This window comes from Alosa alosa, chromosome 23, assembly GCF_017589495.1.
Source record: "Alosa alosa isolate M-15738 ecotype Scorff River chromosome 23, AALO_Geno_1.1, whole genome shotgun sequence".
Taxonomy (NCBI): Eukaryota; Metazoa; Chordata; class Actinopteri; order Clupeiformes; family Clupeidae; genus Alosa; species Alosa alosa.
The window spans coordinates 19137611-19154523 of record NC_063211.1 but is presented as its reverse complement, the minus strand read 5'-3'; the positions used below and the strand labels follow the sequence as shown (position 1 = coordinate 19154523).

General features: G+C 39.3%; 1 protein-coding gene across 1 annotated transcript in view; it reads left to right on the top strand.

The window, feature by feature from the left end:
- LOC125288783 (mucin-5AC-like) overlaps window positions 1-16600 on the top strand; it is a 32899-nt gene extending 16299 nt beyond the window's left edge. Inside the window, exons 6-16 of the mRNA XM_048235413.1 lie at window positions 3089-3177; window positions 3477-3613; window positions 5284-5391; window positions 5561-5730; window positions 7493-7645; window positions 10098-10210; window positions 10742-11076; window positions 11265-11346; window positions 12546-12704; window positions 15019-15175; window positions 15467-16600. Coding sequence (XP_048091370.1) covers window positions 3089-3177; window positions 3477-3613; window positions 5284-5391; window positions 5561-5730; window positions 7493-7645; window positions 10098-10210; window positions 10742-11076; window positions 11265-11346; window positions 12546-12704; window positions 15019-15175; window positions 15467-15676 — 1713 coding nt within the window. The 3' untranslated portion in view covers window positions 15677-16600. The remainder of the gene's footprint in view (window positions 1-3088; window positions 3178-3476; window positions 3614-5283; window positions 5392-5560; window positions 5731-7492; window positions 7646-10097; window positions 10211-10741; window positions 11077-11264; window positions 11347-12545; window positions 12705-15018; window positions 15176-15466) is intronic.
- The last annotated feature ends 313 nt before the right edge of the window (window positions 16601-16913 follow it).

Genomic DNA, 16913 nt, shown 5'->3' with positions numbered 1-16913 from the left:
CCGCAGAGCGGTACAAAATATGACCGCCGCCCAGTCCAGCACATTTTTTCCACAAAAATAAATCACGCTGAAAGGCCTATATGATTCTAACTGTCTCACTAAATTGCATTATCTACACTCAATTGTCACTGGTATCTGCTAGACAACAAGTACCAAAACATGATTAGTTCATAGATTTCACATGTAAAATTGATTTTATACAACCCCACCCCTATCTTGCCTGTTCATAATTCTGAGAAATTCTTGAATTGTGTGCATGTGTGCGTGTACATGTTTATGTTTAGGTGTGTGTGTGTGTGTGTGCTTGTGTGTTTGCCTGCGTATGTGTGTTTGTGCATGTGCATGCATGCGTACATATGGCTACTGTGTGAGTATGTGTCATAGGTATGATTACTGTGAATGTATGTGTGTGCATGTGTATCTGTTTATGCACATGTGTGCACATGGAATGGGTTAACATGACCCCTGGAGGCAAACATATGGAAAAAATTGGTCATCCTAGGCCCTACGGTTCTCAAGATATTCACAGAAAACTGTGTCTGCCCTACCCTCCTTTTCGGGGGTCCAGTACAGCGGGGGGGCTACAGATCAAAACAAAAAACGATGGTTCCATGCTATCCATGTGGGGTTACATGCCCAACAAGTTTCGTGTACCCCGGTCTTTCAGTGTCCCGGGAATCCTTGTTGGTGTACGGTCACTAAATGTACACATAAATTATTTTATTGTAAGGCCCCCCATGAATGAAAGTTCACAAAACTTGGCATGCATTCGGAGGGTGTCATAATGATCCTACACTTTCAATTTCGTGCAGTTTTGACCATGTCAGCCAGAGATATTGTGATGAAAACACCTAATTTTTTTGCTTTTTTTATTTTTTTAACTAGGTGGCGCTATACATGAAATAAGTGGTAATGGGATGGGTTGACATGCCCCCTTAAGACCAACATACAAAAAAAAGGTGGACCTTCTAGGCCCTACGGTTCTCGAGATATTCACAGAAAACTGTCTCCGGCCACCTACAGAAAAAGTAGCTTGCAATCTCATGGTATACAGAAAAAAAAAAAAAAATCTGACTAAACCTATGCGGCGGTCATAATAAAACATCATTGAAAAATATGTGAAATATTTGTATATCTAAATTACCATTACCACATCGCATGTGTTTTAGTCAACGATACGACACTTGACCCATCACATCAGTACTGCGACTTTTGAATTATTTGTTTGATGCATCTATGTGTGAAAACATTAAACAATAGGCTATAACCGTCTCGTAGTTGGAGCGCAAGAGAGTAGGCTACAATGGATGAAGTCAAGGTAAAGTTGGCTAGTGGCAGGCTCAGGTTGTTTTTTCTTGTTCTCTTTGTTTCATTAACAGGTCCATTTTATGTAGAAATAATGTTCTGATGCAGCAAGGTTTGGGCTATGTTTCGTTGTTGTAAGGTTTATCTCGCCCTTTAGGTCGCCCTTTACTTGTGCAAGAGAAAAAATAAAGCACATTCATTTGAATGATTTTAGCTTGGGTCGGGTAATGGGCAAAATATTAACGGGTCCGGGTGGGTGCGGATTTAATTTTAATATCACCACAGGTGACGGGTCGGATCTGGTGCGGGTCTAAAAAAATGGACCCGTGCAGGACTCTGCACCAGGCAAGCCTGATGCTTTTTCTCTACGAAATTCCCTCTCACTCGGTTTGAAGCTCTTTTCATTTTCTTTGCATCTTCTGTCAAGGGTTTTCGCTGCTTCTTCGCCGGCTCTGCCATTATACGATGTTTGCAACAATCGCTAGTGTTTCGTTAGCCTGCCTCTGTGCTGTGGATGCAGGCTGTAAACTGATCCTGCTTCGGTCGGCGGGTACGATACACTGAACTTGCAAGCGGGATATTCTTCCTACAGGCAGTAGGGGCGGGCGAGAGAGTCTTCATTCACCCTGCAATGAGTCATTTAACCATATACCGACTTACGAAGATGAGTAATTAACACGAAAACATTGCCTGGTGTCCCTTTAAGATACTACAGTTTATAAAATATATAATTTATTTTCTACAACAGATGGTACAAGCAACAATACATATTTATTGATGGGAGGTCTTAAACAATGTTAATGTGGATGACGACGCTGATGGGAGGGGTATACTCACCTTATGGGCTCCCAAAAGTGCAGTTATCACCCGGTGCTCTCTCACAGCAAATCTGACACTGCAAACTAGGTGCTATATGTGTTTCAGGTGCAATTAGAATTAACACACTAACGCGTGAAGGGGGTACCCCCCCGCTGACTAACCCCACCATACAGCGTTGAGTCCACAAATGAGTTGCTCTACTGATTTCAGTCTGTAAAATGTACCCCTATTAAGCTAGCTATACCAGTTGCCCCAGCACAAGAAATAGAAAAGGAAAATAAGCACGCACAACTATCCTCAAAGGCTCACCCACCGCGTCACAGACACACTCACGCCCCTCCCAGGCCTACAATCCCAGCAGCACAGACGAAAGGGAGTGAGACGGAGACCCACGATAAGCCACAAACACACACTTGACAACAGGACACAAACAAATCAAAAGATGTTAATCAAATTAAACTAGAGGCAAAACAGCAGTGACAGTCACACCCAGGCACTCCACGGTGTTCGGTATGGATATTGGCTACTCTGTTAAGTCAACTCGCCACACGATAGAACTAGTGCCCAAGGCAGTAGAAACAAACACCCAGGGACTCGCAAGAGAACCAGGGGAGCAGGAAGGCATGGCCGAAGGTAGATGGGGGTACAGGGAACAAGACAAAAGGCAGGGAAGCGATCAAGATCACAAAGAAAGTGCAGGACGCATTTAAAGTGTAGCGTGCTATGAGGGCCATTAACACTCACGTGACATCACCTAATTACTTCGGCAACCAAGTGAAATCACCTTGTCACATCAGCAAAACTGCTAGAGCATGCCTTGACAACTTCTGACATTAGTTTTTTCTCAGGAGCTCAGTTGCAGAAGTCTAACAAAGAGTGTTTCTATTCAAAGCACGTTTCAATGTGAGCACAATGGCAGAATCCTAACAGAAAATGTGCTTTACATCTCTGCATGTCTGTACAGGGGACAGCTGTGGCTGCTGTGACAACAATTAGTCAGTTACTAACTGCTGATCCTAAAAAATTTCCTAAACAAAGCAATGCCACTGTAAGGTAAGATACTGCTGAACATATTTCTAATATGCTAAAACCGTCAGGTTTTACAGATGATCAGCAACGGTAATCAAATGCATAAATTAAAAATCCTTAAATCCTTAAAAGACCTTAAGTAGGCTACACCTGTGTGTATGTGTCTGTACAAGATCAAATATTACAGGTAATGTAACATAAGTTTTATTTATCCATTTATCCGAGTGTTGGATGTATTGAAAATTGATATGCTGAAAATCATGTGTTAAATTGTATTTCTCTCTCTCTCTCTCTCTCTGTGTTTAAACTTTAAACTTCCCCAGGCTAACACAAAACCTGGAAAATTTTTCAGCAAATCCAAATAATAATTTCTCATTGGTGGTTCAGCCCAGACTAGTAGTTCAGACTACTCGGGTGCAAAGTGCCCAGACAGCAGGCATTCAGTTCAGTGCACTCTCAGGTGAGTGGTACTGTATCTATTATACAAGCCAGTCAGATCTCTAATTTATCATGATCTCTGGTGAGTGTTATGGTTATGGCTATAATATTTTGCATATGCTTTTGTCCAAAGCAACTTACATAATATGAACATTACAATAGTACAATGTTTATTATTATTATTATTATTATTATTATTATTATTATTATTATTATTTATTTATTTTAATAAAGTTGAAAAAGCTTACATTATGCATACTAGTAACTAGATGTACCGCAGAGCGGTACAAAATATGACCGCCGCCCAGTCCAGCACATTTCTTCCACAAAAATAAATCACGCTGAAAGGCCTATATGATTCTAACTGTCTCACTAAATTGCATTATCCACACTCAATTCTCACTGGTATCTGCTAGACAACAAGTACCAAAACATGATTAATTCATAGATTTCACATGTAAAATTGATTTTATACAACCCCACCCCCATCTTGCCTGTTCATAATGTACATGTTTATGTTTGTGTGTGTGTGTGTGTGTGTGTGTGTGTGTGTGTGTGTGTGCTTGTGTGTTTGCCTGCGTATGTGTGTTTGTGCATGTATGCGTACATATGTCTACTGTGTGATTATGTGTCATACGTATGATAACTGTGAATGTATGTGTGTGCGTGTGTATCTATTTATGCACATGTGTGCACATGGAATGGGTTAACATGACCCCTGGAGGCAAACATAACGGAAAAAAAATTGGTCATCCTAGGCCCTACGGTTCTCAAGATATTCACAGAAAACTTTGTCTGCCCTACCCTCCTTTCGGTGGGTCCAGTACAGCGGGGGGGCTACAGATCAATTGTGTGGCCCCCCATGAACGGAATTCCACAAAACTTGGCGTGCATACAGAGGGTGTCATAATGATCCTACACTTCCAATTTTGTATAGTTTTGACTATGTTAGGTCACAGATACCTTCAATTACAACACCTCATTTTTACTTTTTGTGTTTTAACTAGGTGGGCTATACATGAAATGAGTGGTTATGGAATGGGTTGACATGGCCCCTTGAGATCAACATACAAAAAAAATGGTCCTCCTAAACCCCTACGGTTTTGAGATATTCACAGAAAACTGTGTCTGCCCTACCCTCCTTCGGGGGTCCAGTCCAGCGGGGGGGCTACAGATCAAAAACGAAAAACGATGGTTCCATGCTATCCATATGGGGTTACATGCCCACCAAATTTCGTCTACCCCGGTCTTTCAGTGTCCCGGGAATCCTTGACGGAAATTTGGAAATGCGAAAAAGAAAAAAAAAAAAAGACAAAAATCTGACTAAACCTACAGTATATGACCTCCGCGGTCATAATAATAACAATATACTGCATTTACAACCCTGGTCAGGTCTCTCATTTATCAGATTGCACTGTCCATATGCATAAACAATAATGATACATGTTTTGCCTTTATGTATGCAAGTTTACTTTACTTCACACTATGAGTTTTAATTTACTTAATCATTGTAACTCAATAACATTACTAATATATTTGTTCAGCTGATATTGTTAATGCATGCAAATTGTAAATTCTAAAACAAAATTCCATGTGTATGGTTAATGATTAGTTTAGCTTTTGTCATGAACTTATCCCAAAAATGGTGTGACCTATTCCCTCAATGATATGAAACCTTTTTTTAAACAATAGGCACATCAAATAACTTCACAACTAACAGAATACAACTCAAGACCAACATGTCAGAAATGTCAGATACTGAAATTCCCTCTGATGTCCAGATTTTCATCAGACTTCCAGGTCTGTACTCATGGTTTTCATGTTGACAATCTTTACATTATCTGGTCAGTGTTGTCTGTGCTGCAATTCAAATTCATATATTGGCATGACAGAATGGCTTTTGTGTTACCAAAGCTTTGCCTTTTTTTACATAAAGAGATCTCTCTCCCTTTGCCATTGTCTTTGCCAGATCAGTTACATAAGAATTCAAACATCAACGTTGGTTTTGTGCTCTATGAGAATGACCTCCTCTTCAGGTCAAGAGCCTTTCAGCCTTCACTTAACTCCAGAAGGATGGTGATCTCTGGAACTTTAGGGTATTTTAAAGCCGAACATGTGACCTTGCGGTTCCTACCCATGGTAGGGAAATACTACTTCTTTCTGTTTTCTCCATAAAGAAGGATGAAGCCAAGAGTAGGCAAATTAAATTAATAAGCTTTATTTGTATAACACCTTTCATACACAGAATGCAGCTCAAATTGCTTTACATTTGGAGCATGTAGATAGATAGATAGATAGATAGATAGATAGATAGATAGATACTTTATTGATCCCCAGGGGAAATTCAAGATGTGTGCATGTAACACAATAATAGAGTCAGTCAGTCATTATCAATCACTTTCACTTTTAAAGTATTACAAATCCAAACTTTTAGCGTGTACACTATGCCAATGAATGGCCCTTGTTATGTAATTGACATAAGTAAGTCACTTTGGTTAAACAGCGTCTGCTAAATGAATAAATGTAAGTATCATACTTAAAACATTGGAACATTGCCTAGAAGGCTGTCTCTTGTTATACCACTTTATTCCTCATATGGCACCATATTTGATGGTTTTATCCAAAGCGTCTTACATATGTCAATTATTACAAGGGCCAGTCTGCCCAGAGCATCTCAGGGTAAAGTGTCTTGCTCAAGGGCACAACGGTGGCAGCTAGAAATCGAACCTACTACTTTTCTGGCTACTGCATGCTAGCCTTACTCCTTGACCACTATGATACACCACCATATTAAAAATCAGTGGAGTGCCATAAAGAAAATAAACTTAAATCCTACAGAATTATACACAACCATCCCTCAAAACTTAAACTAGTTAAATAAATCAGTAACACTTTATTTTAATGTGTCGCTGTTACAGTGTACCTACCTAATTAGGTACAGTGGTACAACCTGTGTAACAACATGTACTATCAGGTACTATCATTGTACTTGCATTATGTATTTGTGGGTACCTACATATAGTTGTTACATTGTAATACTGAGTGCTTTTACAAAACTTTGCCAATTTGTCTAAATTTTCATCAGAGGCAAAGAGCTGACCTGAGACCTGCTGGATGGGGTAAATCTGGTCATGATAGATTTGATATACAAACCATTCTTAGCTCCAACCTGTGCTGCTACAACCTTGTTAATCTTTGATACAGTGGAATAAACCTATTAAGTGTACCAGTTAATTACTTACATGTACATATGACATGTATGTTGTGTTGTGTCTTCGATGTCTTGGAACAGGTCTACTAATTCACTACATAGTACATATATCAACTGTGTTGGTACACACTTATTGCTCTTTGATACAGTGGCACAAAGCCATTAAAATGAAGTGTACCAGTTAAGTACTTAAAATTACATATTACATGTATGTTGTGTCATTGGTGTCTTGGAACTTGGAGCTGTTACATGTACACTGAAGACAATGAGGCCTTGACTGGAGCTAAGAATGATTTGTATATAATATTTGTATATCATGACCAGATTTACCCCATCCAGCAGGTCTCAGGTCAGCTCTTTGCCTCTGATGAAAATTTAGACAAATTGGCAAAGTTTTGTAAAAGCACTCAGTATTACAATGTAACAACTATATGTAGGTATCCACAAATACATAATGCAAGTACAATGATAGTACCTGATAGTACATGTTGTTACACAGGTTGTACCACTGTATCTAATTAGGTAGGTACACTGTAACAGCGACACATTAAAATAAAGTGTTACCAATAAATCAAATACCTGTCTTTTATAAACCAAATTGTTGTGGTTATTCTATGAATAAATTGCTTGTCGGAATGAGTGTTTACATTTCTGTTTGTTTGTTGATTAAGTTAGTTTTGTTTACCACAGAATGTGTCCAATAAGTCCCTGCATGACTTTGCCTGTGTGTTCTGGGACTACAGCCTAAATGACTGGAGCACTGTAGGATGCTCCAAAGCCAACCTCTCGACGGGCTCTCTCCAGTGTACCTGTAACCACACCACTAACTTTGCTGTTCTGATGGTTGGTCTTTCTCCTCAATTCTTTTGGATCATTTACTTCAGTCAAAACCTGTGTCAAAGATAAAAAAAAGTAACTTCTTTGTGTCCTGTAGAACAGTGGTGTGTTTACAATGTATATATTTCTACAGAGCCCAGGAGGTGTCATTGCAATATTTGTGTATCGAGAGAATGTCATTTTAGTAAATTGTGCACTCATTTTACTAAATAGTGGTCTTACTGTGTGCACAATTTAGTATATGTGTGCTCATTTTAGTAGATTGTGTGCACGTTTTACTAAATAGTATACTAAATTGTGCTCTAAATTTAGCAAATTGTGCACACATTTTACTAAATTGTGTGCTCAATTTACGACAATTAAAATGAGACCAAATTTTAGTAACATGAGCATACTGTTAAGGAAAACGTTTGCACAATTTACTAAATTGTGCACACAATTGACTACATTTAGAACATAATTTAGTAAAATTATTTTCACTAATTATTCTCACTATTTAGTCAAACGTGGGCACGATTTAGTAAAATGAGCAAAAAAAATTAGTAAGGGACTGTTCGCTATTTATAAACGGGGCCACTGGAGGAAAATAGGGGAGGGTCATGTCTTTTTATTCTTTGTTGAGGGGAGGGTAACCTAACTTTTTTTTTTGTCTAGGAGGGGGGTGGTCACCCATCTTTTGTATTAATGAAAACAGCAAAAAATCAAAGTGGCTTGTTGTTGATTTCTGTCGCCATATAACGTTCTCTTTCGTTCCATAGCTCTGTCAACATTGAACAATGAAAATAAGGGAGATTTCACGGGTTTCTCACGCAAAATACGGAAAATGTCCCCATTCCCAAACATTCGTCCCCATTAACGTTGAAAGGGTTGGAGCAACAAAGTAGCCTACTTTATTCACGCCTAACAGCCTATATTCATTTGGTCAACTTTATCCAGCCCTAAAAAAGCTAAATTTAACTTTGGTTTACTTGTAGTTTACCGTGTAGCCTAACTTGAAACAGTGTGCATGCTTAACATAAAGCATAGCCTACTTGTGCTTCATTCATCCACACATCCAGCTCCTATAACGTTTTGACAAGCATTTCTACCAATTGACCTTGTTCGCTGTCATTCTCTCTCCTGCCAACAAAAATGTGTTACGTTCCAAGTAGCAGTGCGTAATTCTGCTTCATAAAGTTGAACAAATACATTGGTCATATAAATAGCCAGTTTATGGTCTACAGTGTAGAGTTGGTAAGTTATGGTAGACCAACTTGGAGTGAATATACAGGGGGAATTCTTTGTCTACTCGTAGCTGAGTAGCCTGGCAGGTGCGTACGTAGACATAGCCTACGGCCGAACACTGCAAGCGCCAATGAATCGTGCTCTCACGACAACCACGTCGTTAACTTAAATAGGCCTAGGTTAAAATCACTCTGAGTTCGCATTCAAGCAAGCAAAATGATGATTTGAATACATCTGTTTCACTGGAAGGGAAAGGGGTAACAACAGGACAACACAGAGACAGTCCAGAATGCAGGACTAATGTTATGAGAGTAGGCTATTACAGTATATGGGATATTCTACGGGAAAATATTAAAACGGCAAGACAGCGGGGAAAAGTTAAAATGATAAACCCGGAAAAAGTTGGCATGTTAGGTATTTTTCGGTCCCTGTGATTATTTGTGAAATTTTGCAAACGGCCTTTTCAAGTCATTTGAGAAGGAAGGAGTGTAGCAAGCTCCCAAATTGACACTCGTCTGAGAAATTGAGTTTTGGATAATGTTCAGCTTCGGCAGCTTTACAATGACTGAGGAAGCCTAGAGACGAGTCCATAGCAACAAGTTCATGTGTTGAATTTGTTATTACCCAGTGTGCTTTGTTGAATGGTCTCAATGTTTTATTGTTTTATTTCATGGGAATACTTACTAGAGGAGTAACTTATTTCAAGTAGGCCAATGTAGTTGCAGGACGTGTGCATTTAGTTTCCATGCTTATTGTGTTTCCACAACAATGTTAGTGAGTAAAACCAACTGAAATGGCCACCATCTTGGTGAAGTGTGATGTGTAAGATCAGAAAGCAGAGGTTGAATTTAAATCGGTAGTCTTAGTCGATGTGTTCCCATAGTGCTTAGCAGCGTGGGCGGAAGGTATCAACAATTAACCGGGGAGGGTCATGTCTTTTTTGATAATACTGCTGGAGGGTCGTTGAAAATTTTCTTGCAGGCAGGGGAGGATCATGCAACTTTTGATTGAAGCACTCAAAATCCCTCCGGTGGCCCCGTTTATAAATAACGAACAGTCCCTAAAATGAGTGCACGTTTTCTGAATATATAACAAAAATGTCTTGCAATGACACCTCGAGAGTTTTGTATATTTCAACTAAAAGATTAGAAATGATTTACACATAAGTTCAAATAAACATTTGTTTGTTTGTGTGTTCTTTTGAGTTGCTCACAAGGCAACTGCATTTCTTCAGTCTTTTAGGGAGGACCATAAATATGCTGAGACACTGAGTGTGATCAGTATGGTGGGGTGCTCTTTGTCAATACTGGGGCTGATATTAACTGTGATTTTCCAGATTATTACCAGGTAGGTACTTACAGAGGCCTGCTACTATACTAAGAATTGTGTTTCAACAATATTGCATTGTGTTTCTGAGTGAATTACCTCCGTTCTATCAGCAGACATACTTCCTTAAACTTAAAACTTTACACCAAGCCTTTTGAGTTCATCTCAAAATGTGGCCAGCCACACCTCTGAATTTTATTTCCTCTTGTTCAATTCAGTAAGTTGCTTTTGAGAAGGCAGAGCCATCTACTGGAAAATAGTTGCAATGGTTACACAGAAATAAACTCATTCAGTGTTCAGAACTGTTTGATGGTCTTTTTGGTCCTCACCGTCAACTTCAGGGCAGCACAGCCACCATCAACTTCAAGGCAGCGCTGCCTTGCCTCAACCTAACCCTTGCCTAACCCTAGCGCCTTCCAGGTAGCGCTGCCTTGAAGTCGACGGTGGGGGACAAAAAGACCATATATTTATTTAACAGTTTTGAACATGATATTATGTTATATGACTTGATTTGATACTCTGTAAATAAATTAAGATGTTGGTTCTTCACAGGAAGTCCAGGAAGAGCGCTCCCACAATCCTCCTGGTTAACATCTGTGTGTGCATGACCATGTTCTACTTCCTCTTCCTGTTTGGAATTGAGAACCCCAACAGCAGCTTGAAGAGGGACTCCAGTGTGTCAGAGAAAAACGTCATCCCGCCCTCTGACCTCCATCAGGATCCTGACAGAGGGCCCTGCACTGCCCTCACAGCCCTGATGCAGTACTTCCTGTTAGCCACATTCACCTGGAACACCCTCTACGCAGTGCACATATTCTTTCTCATCAAAAAAACCCTATCAGGCCCACCAAGCAGAGTCCTCCTGGTTTCCTTAGTAACAGGATGGGGTAAGTAACAGCACAAGATTTATGTTTTGTGAGTGAGAGAGAGAGTGTGTGTGTGTGTGTGTGTGTGTACATGCATTAAGTAACTCCTTACTTGCTGGTCCTACGAGTTTCCCAGTATTCTCGTGTCATCGTGTTCATGTAATATGAGATAAAATACCACAGGTGTCATAGTCTTCCCTCTCTCCTAGGACTTCCTGCTGTTGTGGTTGCAATCTCATTGGGAGTGGCCTACAGGGTGGATAATCCTTTGGGCTATAGACGGGAAGAGTTGTGAGTAACAGCCAGAGCTGTCATGATTGTTCTTTGTGAGAGGAGCAGTACAGGCCCATGTTCAGAGAACAAACATCCTGTCCTGCTCTAGGTAGTGGGTATAGTAGGCTACATTGTCAGAGCTCAAGTACAGTACTACTGTGCTACAGTACAGCATCTACAGTATACTGCAAGAGTACTCACTGTGCGCTTATTAAACAAAAAACAACAAAAGTACCATAATCAAACTAGAATGTAATGCCAAAGGAATTACAATAGTGAATGGTAAGCTGCTAAAGTTGGTGGGAAATTCCTGAAAAAAAAACATTAAATCACTTAATCTTTGAGTTCATACAAACCCTCATACCAAAAGACCTTGTGTGTCAAGGCGTTCTTGAGATATAACACTCAAGGTGTTTTTCACCTTGACATTTGACCTTTGACCTCCAACATCAATTCACTTCATCTTTGAATCCATACAAATACTCGCACTCGCAAATTTCAGGCATGTATGTCAAGGGATTCTTGAGATATCGCACTCAAGAGTGTTCATTGACTTGACCTTTGACCTCCAACATCAACTCACTTCATCTTTGAGTCATACAAACACTTGTACCAAATTTGAAGCACATGCGTCAAACCGTTCTGGAGATATAATGCGCAAAGCATGAGATATGGCTGTGACTTATATTTTGACACACGGGAAACACTTAAACAGGATGTGTAGTTTTAGGGAGCACCAGATTGTATGCATTAGAAGCTGAGACAGTTGATTTCACAGGTGACACCTGTGTCAGTGTTCTAATTAGCCGGGAACTACTCTGGGAGCTTAACAAGTTTAGCTGCCTTTAGGCCATTATGACATCACAGCCTTTGAAGTCTAAGGGGAAAATTGAGCTTTTAACATTTTAATCCCCTATTTCTCAAAAAAAGTATAAACTTTATAAAAATCTGAAATAATAACTCTCTTGCCCCACTCCAGACCTTCAGAACGGTTATTTCAACATGTCTGTACGTTAAGCGGTTAGAGTCGCATTAATTCTTGAAAAGGTAAAAAGAAAAGGTTATAATAAGAAGAAGAAGAAGCCAGGAGATTTCAAGATAGTGGATTCCATCCACTATAATCATCAAAGTAATTGTTTTACATTTAGGGCAATCATTTAAAGCTATATAATTGAAGCTAAATAAATGTAACATACAGATTTGTATTAATGTTTCAGCTGTTGGCTTGAGGCTCTGAATCAAGATGGGAAGTTTGACTTTGGAAAGCCAATGTTTTGGGGCTTTTTGCTTCCAGTAGCTGTAATGCTACTTTTGAATACAGCAGTGCTGATATACTTCGGATTTGCAACATGCAAGAAGGATCCCCTGTTAAACAGGTAACACCAGAGAGACAGAAACAGAGCTATCAATGTGATAACCTACAGTATGTGCTGGTGAAGGTAGTGCAATGATACAGTGTTAGGGTGACCAGACGTCCCCGGTTTCCGTGGTGAACAGACCAGAGTTCTCGGTTTCGGTGACCTGTCCTCAGCTGGAGCTGTCCTCACAAATGTCCTCGGTTTTCATTGTGACTGACAGACCCGAGATTGGAATAAAAAAAAAGAAAGAAAGAAACCAAAAGTATAGTTGCCACCCTACAGCCAACTAGCTCTGACAAGTATGAGATATATATCATTGAATAGGTGAACCAAAGGTGTTATTGTCAGTGTTATTGTTTATCATCTGTGTTATATATTATTTAACCTATATGCAGGGTGCGATTTGTAGGGGGGGATGGTGAGGATTTCCCCCCCTCTTGTTTTCCTATCCCTACCTCTGCTAAATTATTTTTATCGTCGGGGGGGACAACATTTATCCCCCTCTGCCCCTCATATTGATTAATGGTACTTCATATAAGTAAAGCGCTGCAATGTGAGAACAGTCTAGTAGGCTAGCCTACATAATAATCTGAATCAGAAACGCACCGTCACCATCAGCACTGATGCTGCTGACACAGTGGCTGCTTGATAACTTAATTTGGCCTTGATCGTGCAGGACATTTCAGAATGTCGAGTGTGTAATCCATCATAAATGGCTAGGTTCAATGGAAAAGTTAGCTGGACAAATGAAAGAAAACGAGAAGGATTCAGTGAAGCATAATAATGTTTTAGAACCTTCAAAATGAGAAAACTGATGCAACTGAGATGGAGGACAACTGCACGTAGAGTAGAACGTAGGCCTATTGTCCGAAGGAACTTACATTAAATGAGGAGATATTTGCTGAAAGTCACTAAAAGTGTTACAGAAATCGCTTGGCATCGCTAATTCAATGACTTTCTACCGAAACACCTGTAGTTTGCGGAGGACGAACGAGAAAGCACTCGTTTGATAAATGAGCCAGTAGTAGACAAATAACTTTTAGAAATAATCTGTACTGCAAAAATGAATGTTGGTGGGTATTTAAACTATCTAGCAGGTGTTTTAACAGCTGCAAGAAATAGAAGCTTCATGGTCTTTATGTTCTGGTTCGTAAATTATTTTCATAAAACTTCAAGTTGCCCTATAACTTTACTCTCCAAACTCTTCACTGCACTGTAGGCAATTAACTGACAGTATGATAGGCTATTTATTTTCTGTAGGCTACAATAAACACATTTATTTTTTCAACTTTTGCAATATTACGCACTTGGCTACTGAACGCAAATCAGCAGGAGAGAGAATGCACGAGCCTACGAAGTGTAGCGCAATGTGTAGGCTATTTGGTTACCAACTAACACTGTTAGCCAATTCACTAACTTAAGACTTCAGTGCCATCATATACAATGTTTTTTTACACAACAAATACAGAAAGGATGGAGGCAGCAAAAGTAGAGAAGTCATTTCAGATGGGGCAAGAACAAGGTGAATTTGTATGCTTGTCAAAACGTAGTCCTACCCTGCATTAGAGGAGCTGATCATCATACCAAGCACACTCGCTGTTTAAAGTCATACACCACGGTAAATTAAAACTAAAATGTTACAAAGGTGGCAAAAATAATATAGGGTATTATTAGCCATGACATTACTAGGCTATGAATCGTTCATAGCCTAGTAAGCCTAGGGTTTACAAACTTATTCAAAATCATCCCCCCCCTCTGGTTTTTACACAAATCACACCCTGCCTATATGTGTATGTATGATCTACAATTTGTAATAATGTGTGTATTGCTTTAATACATTTGAGCCTTCTTCATTAAGGGAAAGCTGATTCAACCACCAAAACCCTATATTTTCTGAAAACATATACCCTCAAGTTGTCATGAAACATGAACTGTAGCATGTTCCATCCTCTTCCATACTTCCATAATGATTACCCTACACAAAATGTTGTAGATACGTAAATCGGGTGTATAGCTAATACATTTGGGCCAGTACCATTATGGGAGAACTGATTCAACCACATTCAATCACTTCCCTTGCAATTTAGGAGAACTAGGGCAAGATAAACTGCTTCATGAATGGTAAGGGCAGTGGCCCCGTTTTAAATTTACAAAGATTAAAACATTACATGTTTTGGAGGTATTTACGCTTCTGAACTGAAAATGTCCCCGGATTTTGTTTCATAGATCTGGTCAATTTATACAGTATGTTATCACAAAGAAGGTGTGTTTATGGAACAGTAACTACATTTTTCAAGTTATCTTTATGTTCTCCTATGTGTGTTCCTTACAGCACTGCAAACACTTCAATAAGGAAGAGGTTCCTGAGCAGCTTCTCTCTGGGGGTTCTGCTGGGCCTTACTTGGGTTCTGGGCTATCTGGTTCTCTCTACAGAGGGCACCAAAAGTTACGTCTTCAGCATCTTATTCTGTGTGTGCAATACCACCCAGGTCAGTAAAGCAAAATGTTTACGCAAATTAACTTATGACCAATTTCCTCATAACACAAAGTGACATTTACATTTGAAAAAGTTTTCAGACTATAATAATGTTTTTCAAACATCTGAGTTATTGTAATCAACTGCCCTCTGCTCTCTGTCTATGTGTATCTCTATACATCAGTGTTTGTTTTGTTATGTTTATATGTTGTTCTCGTCCCTCAATATGTTATATGCTTATTATATATATACTGTATATATGATATTGTTTGTATTCTGTTTTATACTGTCTGTGCCTATGCAGGGATTACAGATATTCATTTTATTCACGGTGAGGACAGCCTCCTTCAGGAAAACATTCCGCTCTGTCACAAGCTCAATATCTCTTCCTGAGATGGCACTTTACAGAGAGAAGTACACTCTGTGGAAAAAGAGTGGTTCACAGGAGTTGTCAAGGAATACAGATGCAGACCAGTCTGTAGGGACTTTCTTACAGGGCAATACATACGTCTAATCCTTGTGCATCTATGAAGAGAGTGGAAGATTTGGACACCACCTTAAGAAAATAAGACTCAGTCTGATGACAGATAGTGATTTTAAGAGTTTAAAGGCATCCTATGCTTGTTTTTTTTACCTTAATAACAGCTTTGTCATTTTGATGGCAAAACTAACTTGTAATAGGGAGAATGGCACGCCTAGCCAGCCTGGCAACTTCTCTCTCCCCCGACCTGGAGAATCACAAATGGCTTTACGACAATTGTGCAGTACTATTTGTATGACATCTTGTAATATTACCATGACGCTTCACAGATTATCTTTGCCAGTTTGTAAATAAATCCACATGTTTCAAGGTGAAGGGTATAAGGGGTATTTACAACAGTAACAACTGCATCGGACACCTTTAAGAAGGCATTGCAAATGCTCTTGAAGTTTGTATTTTTTGTTTCCATAGCCATCATCATGACTTTGGTTGTAGGGATACAGAAGAGAAATATTGTGCATGAGCTGTAAATGCCTTGTGACACTATGTAGGATTGACATGTTGGTAAAGTTAGCTGGGTGTTAAGTAAAGTTTGTTGTTAGGATTACTTATTCTACAACTATTCCAGTTATATTAAAGCAACAGAATGCAGATCTTTCAAACTCATTTTGGTGTTTCAAAGACTTACAATAAGGAAATGTTGTTGATCGGGACACTTTTAGTCAGTTTTCGACAAACTGGGTACCGTCTTAGTGCTAATCAGCATTAAATATTGATGCCAAGGGGCATAGATATCAATTATTCTATGGTGTTGCATTAAGACAGTATACATTTAAAGATCATTTTTTATCACCTTAGATTAAGACCAACTAGTGGCTTATTTAGGAATTATCATGAATAAATGACCTGCTATTCAATGAAAATAAGAAATCGTTGAATAAAGACCTAATAAATGTGTACTGATAATTGAACACCAATACATATACAATGAAGTGTTACCTCTACATGATAATTGTTAACTAAATTACTAGAACAGCATTACAGCATATTGTAATGTCTTAATCGGACATAATGTGTAGGATTATTAGTTGAAGCCAAGAGCATGGTTGGAAATTATACTAATCATTGGTAGAATATTGACATGGGTATGTTGGCATATACACAGGCAACGATCACCGTGGCCCAGGTTGCAATGGGGGCGTGGCTTACTGGTTAGCGCTTCGTACTTGCAACCGGAGGGTTGCCGGTTCGAACCCCGACCAGTAGGAAC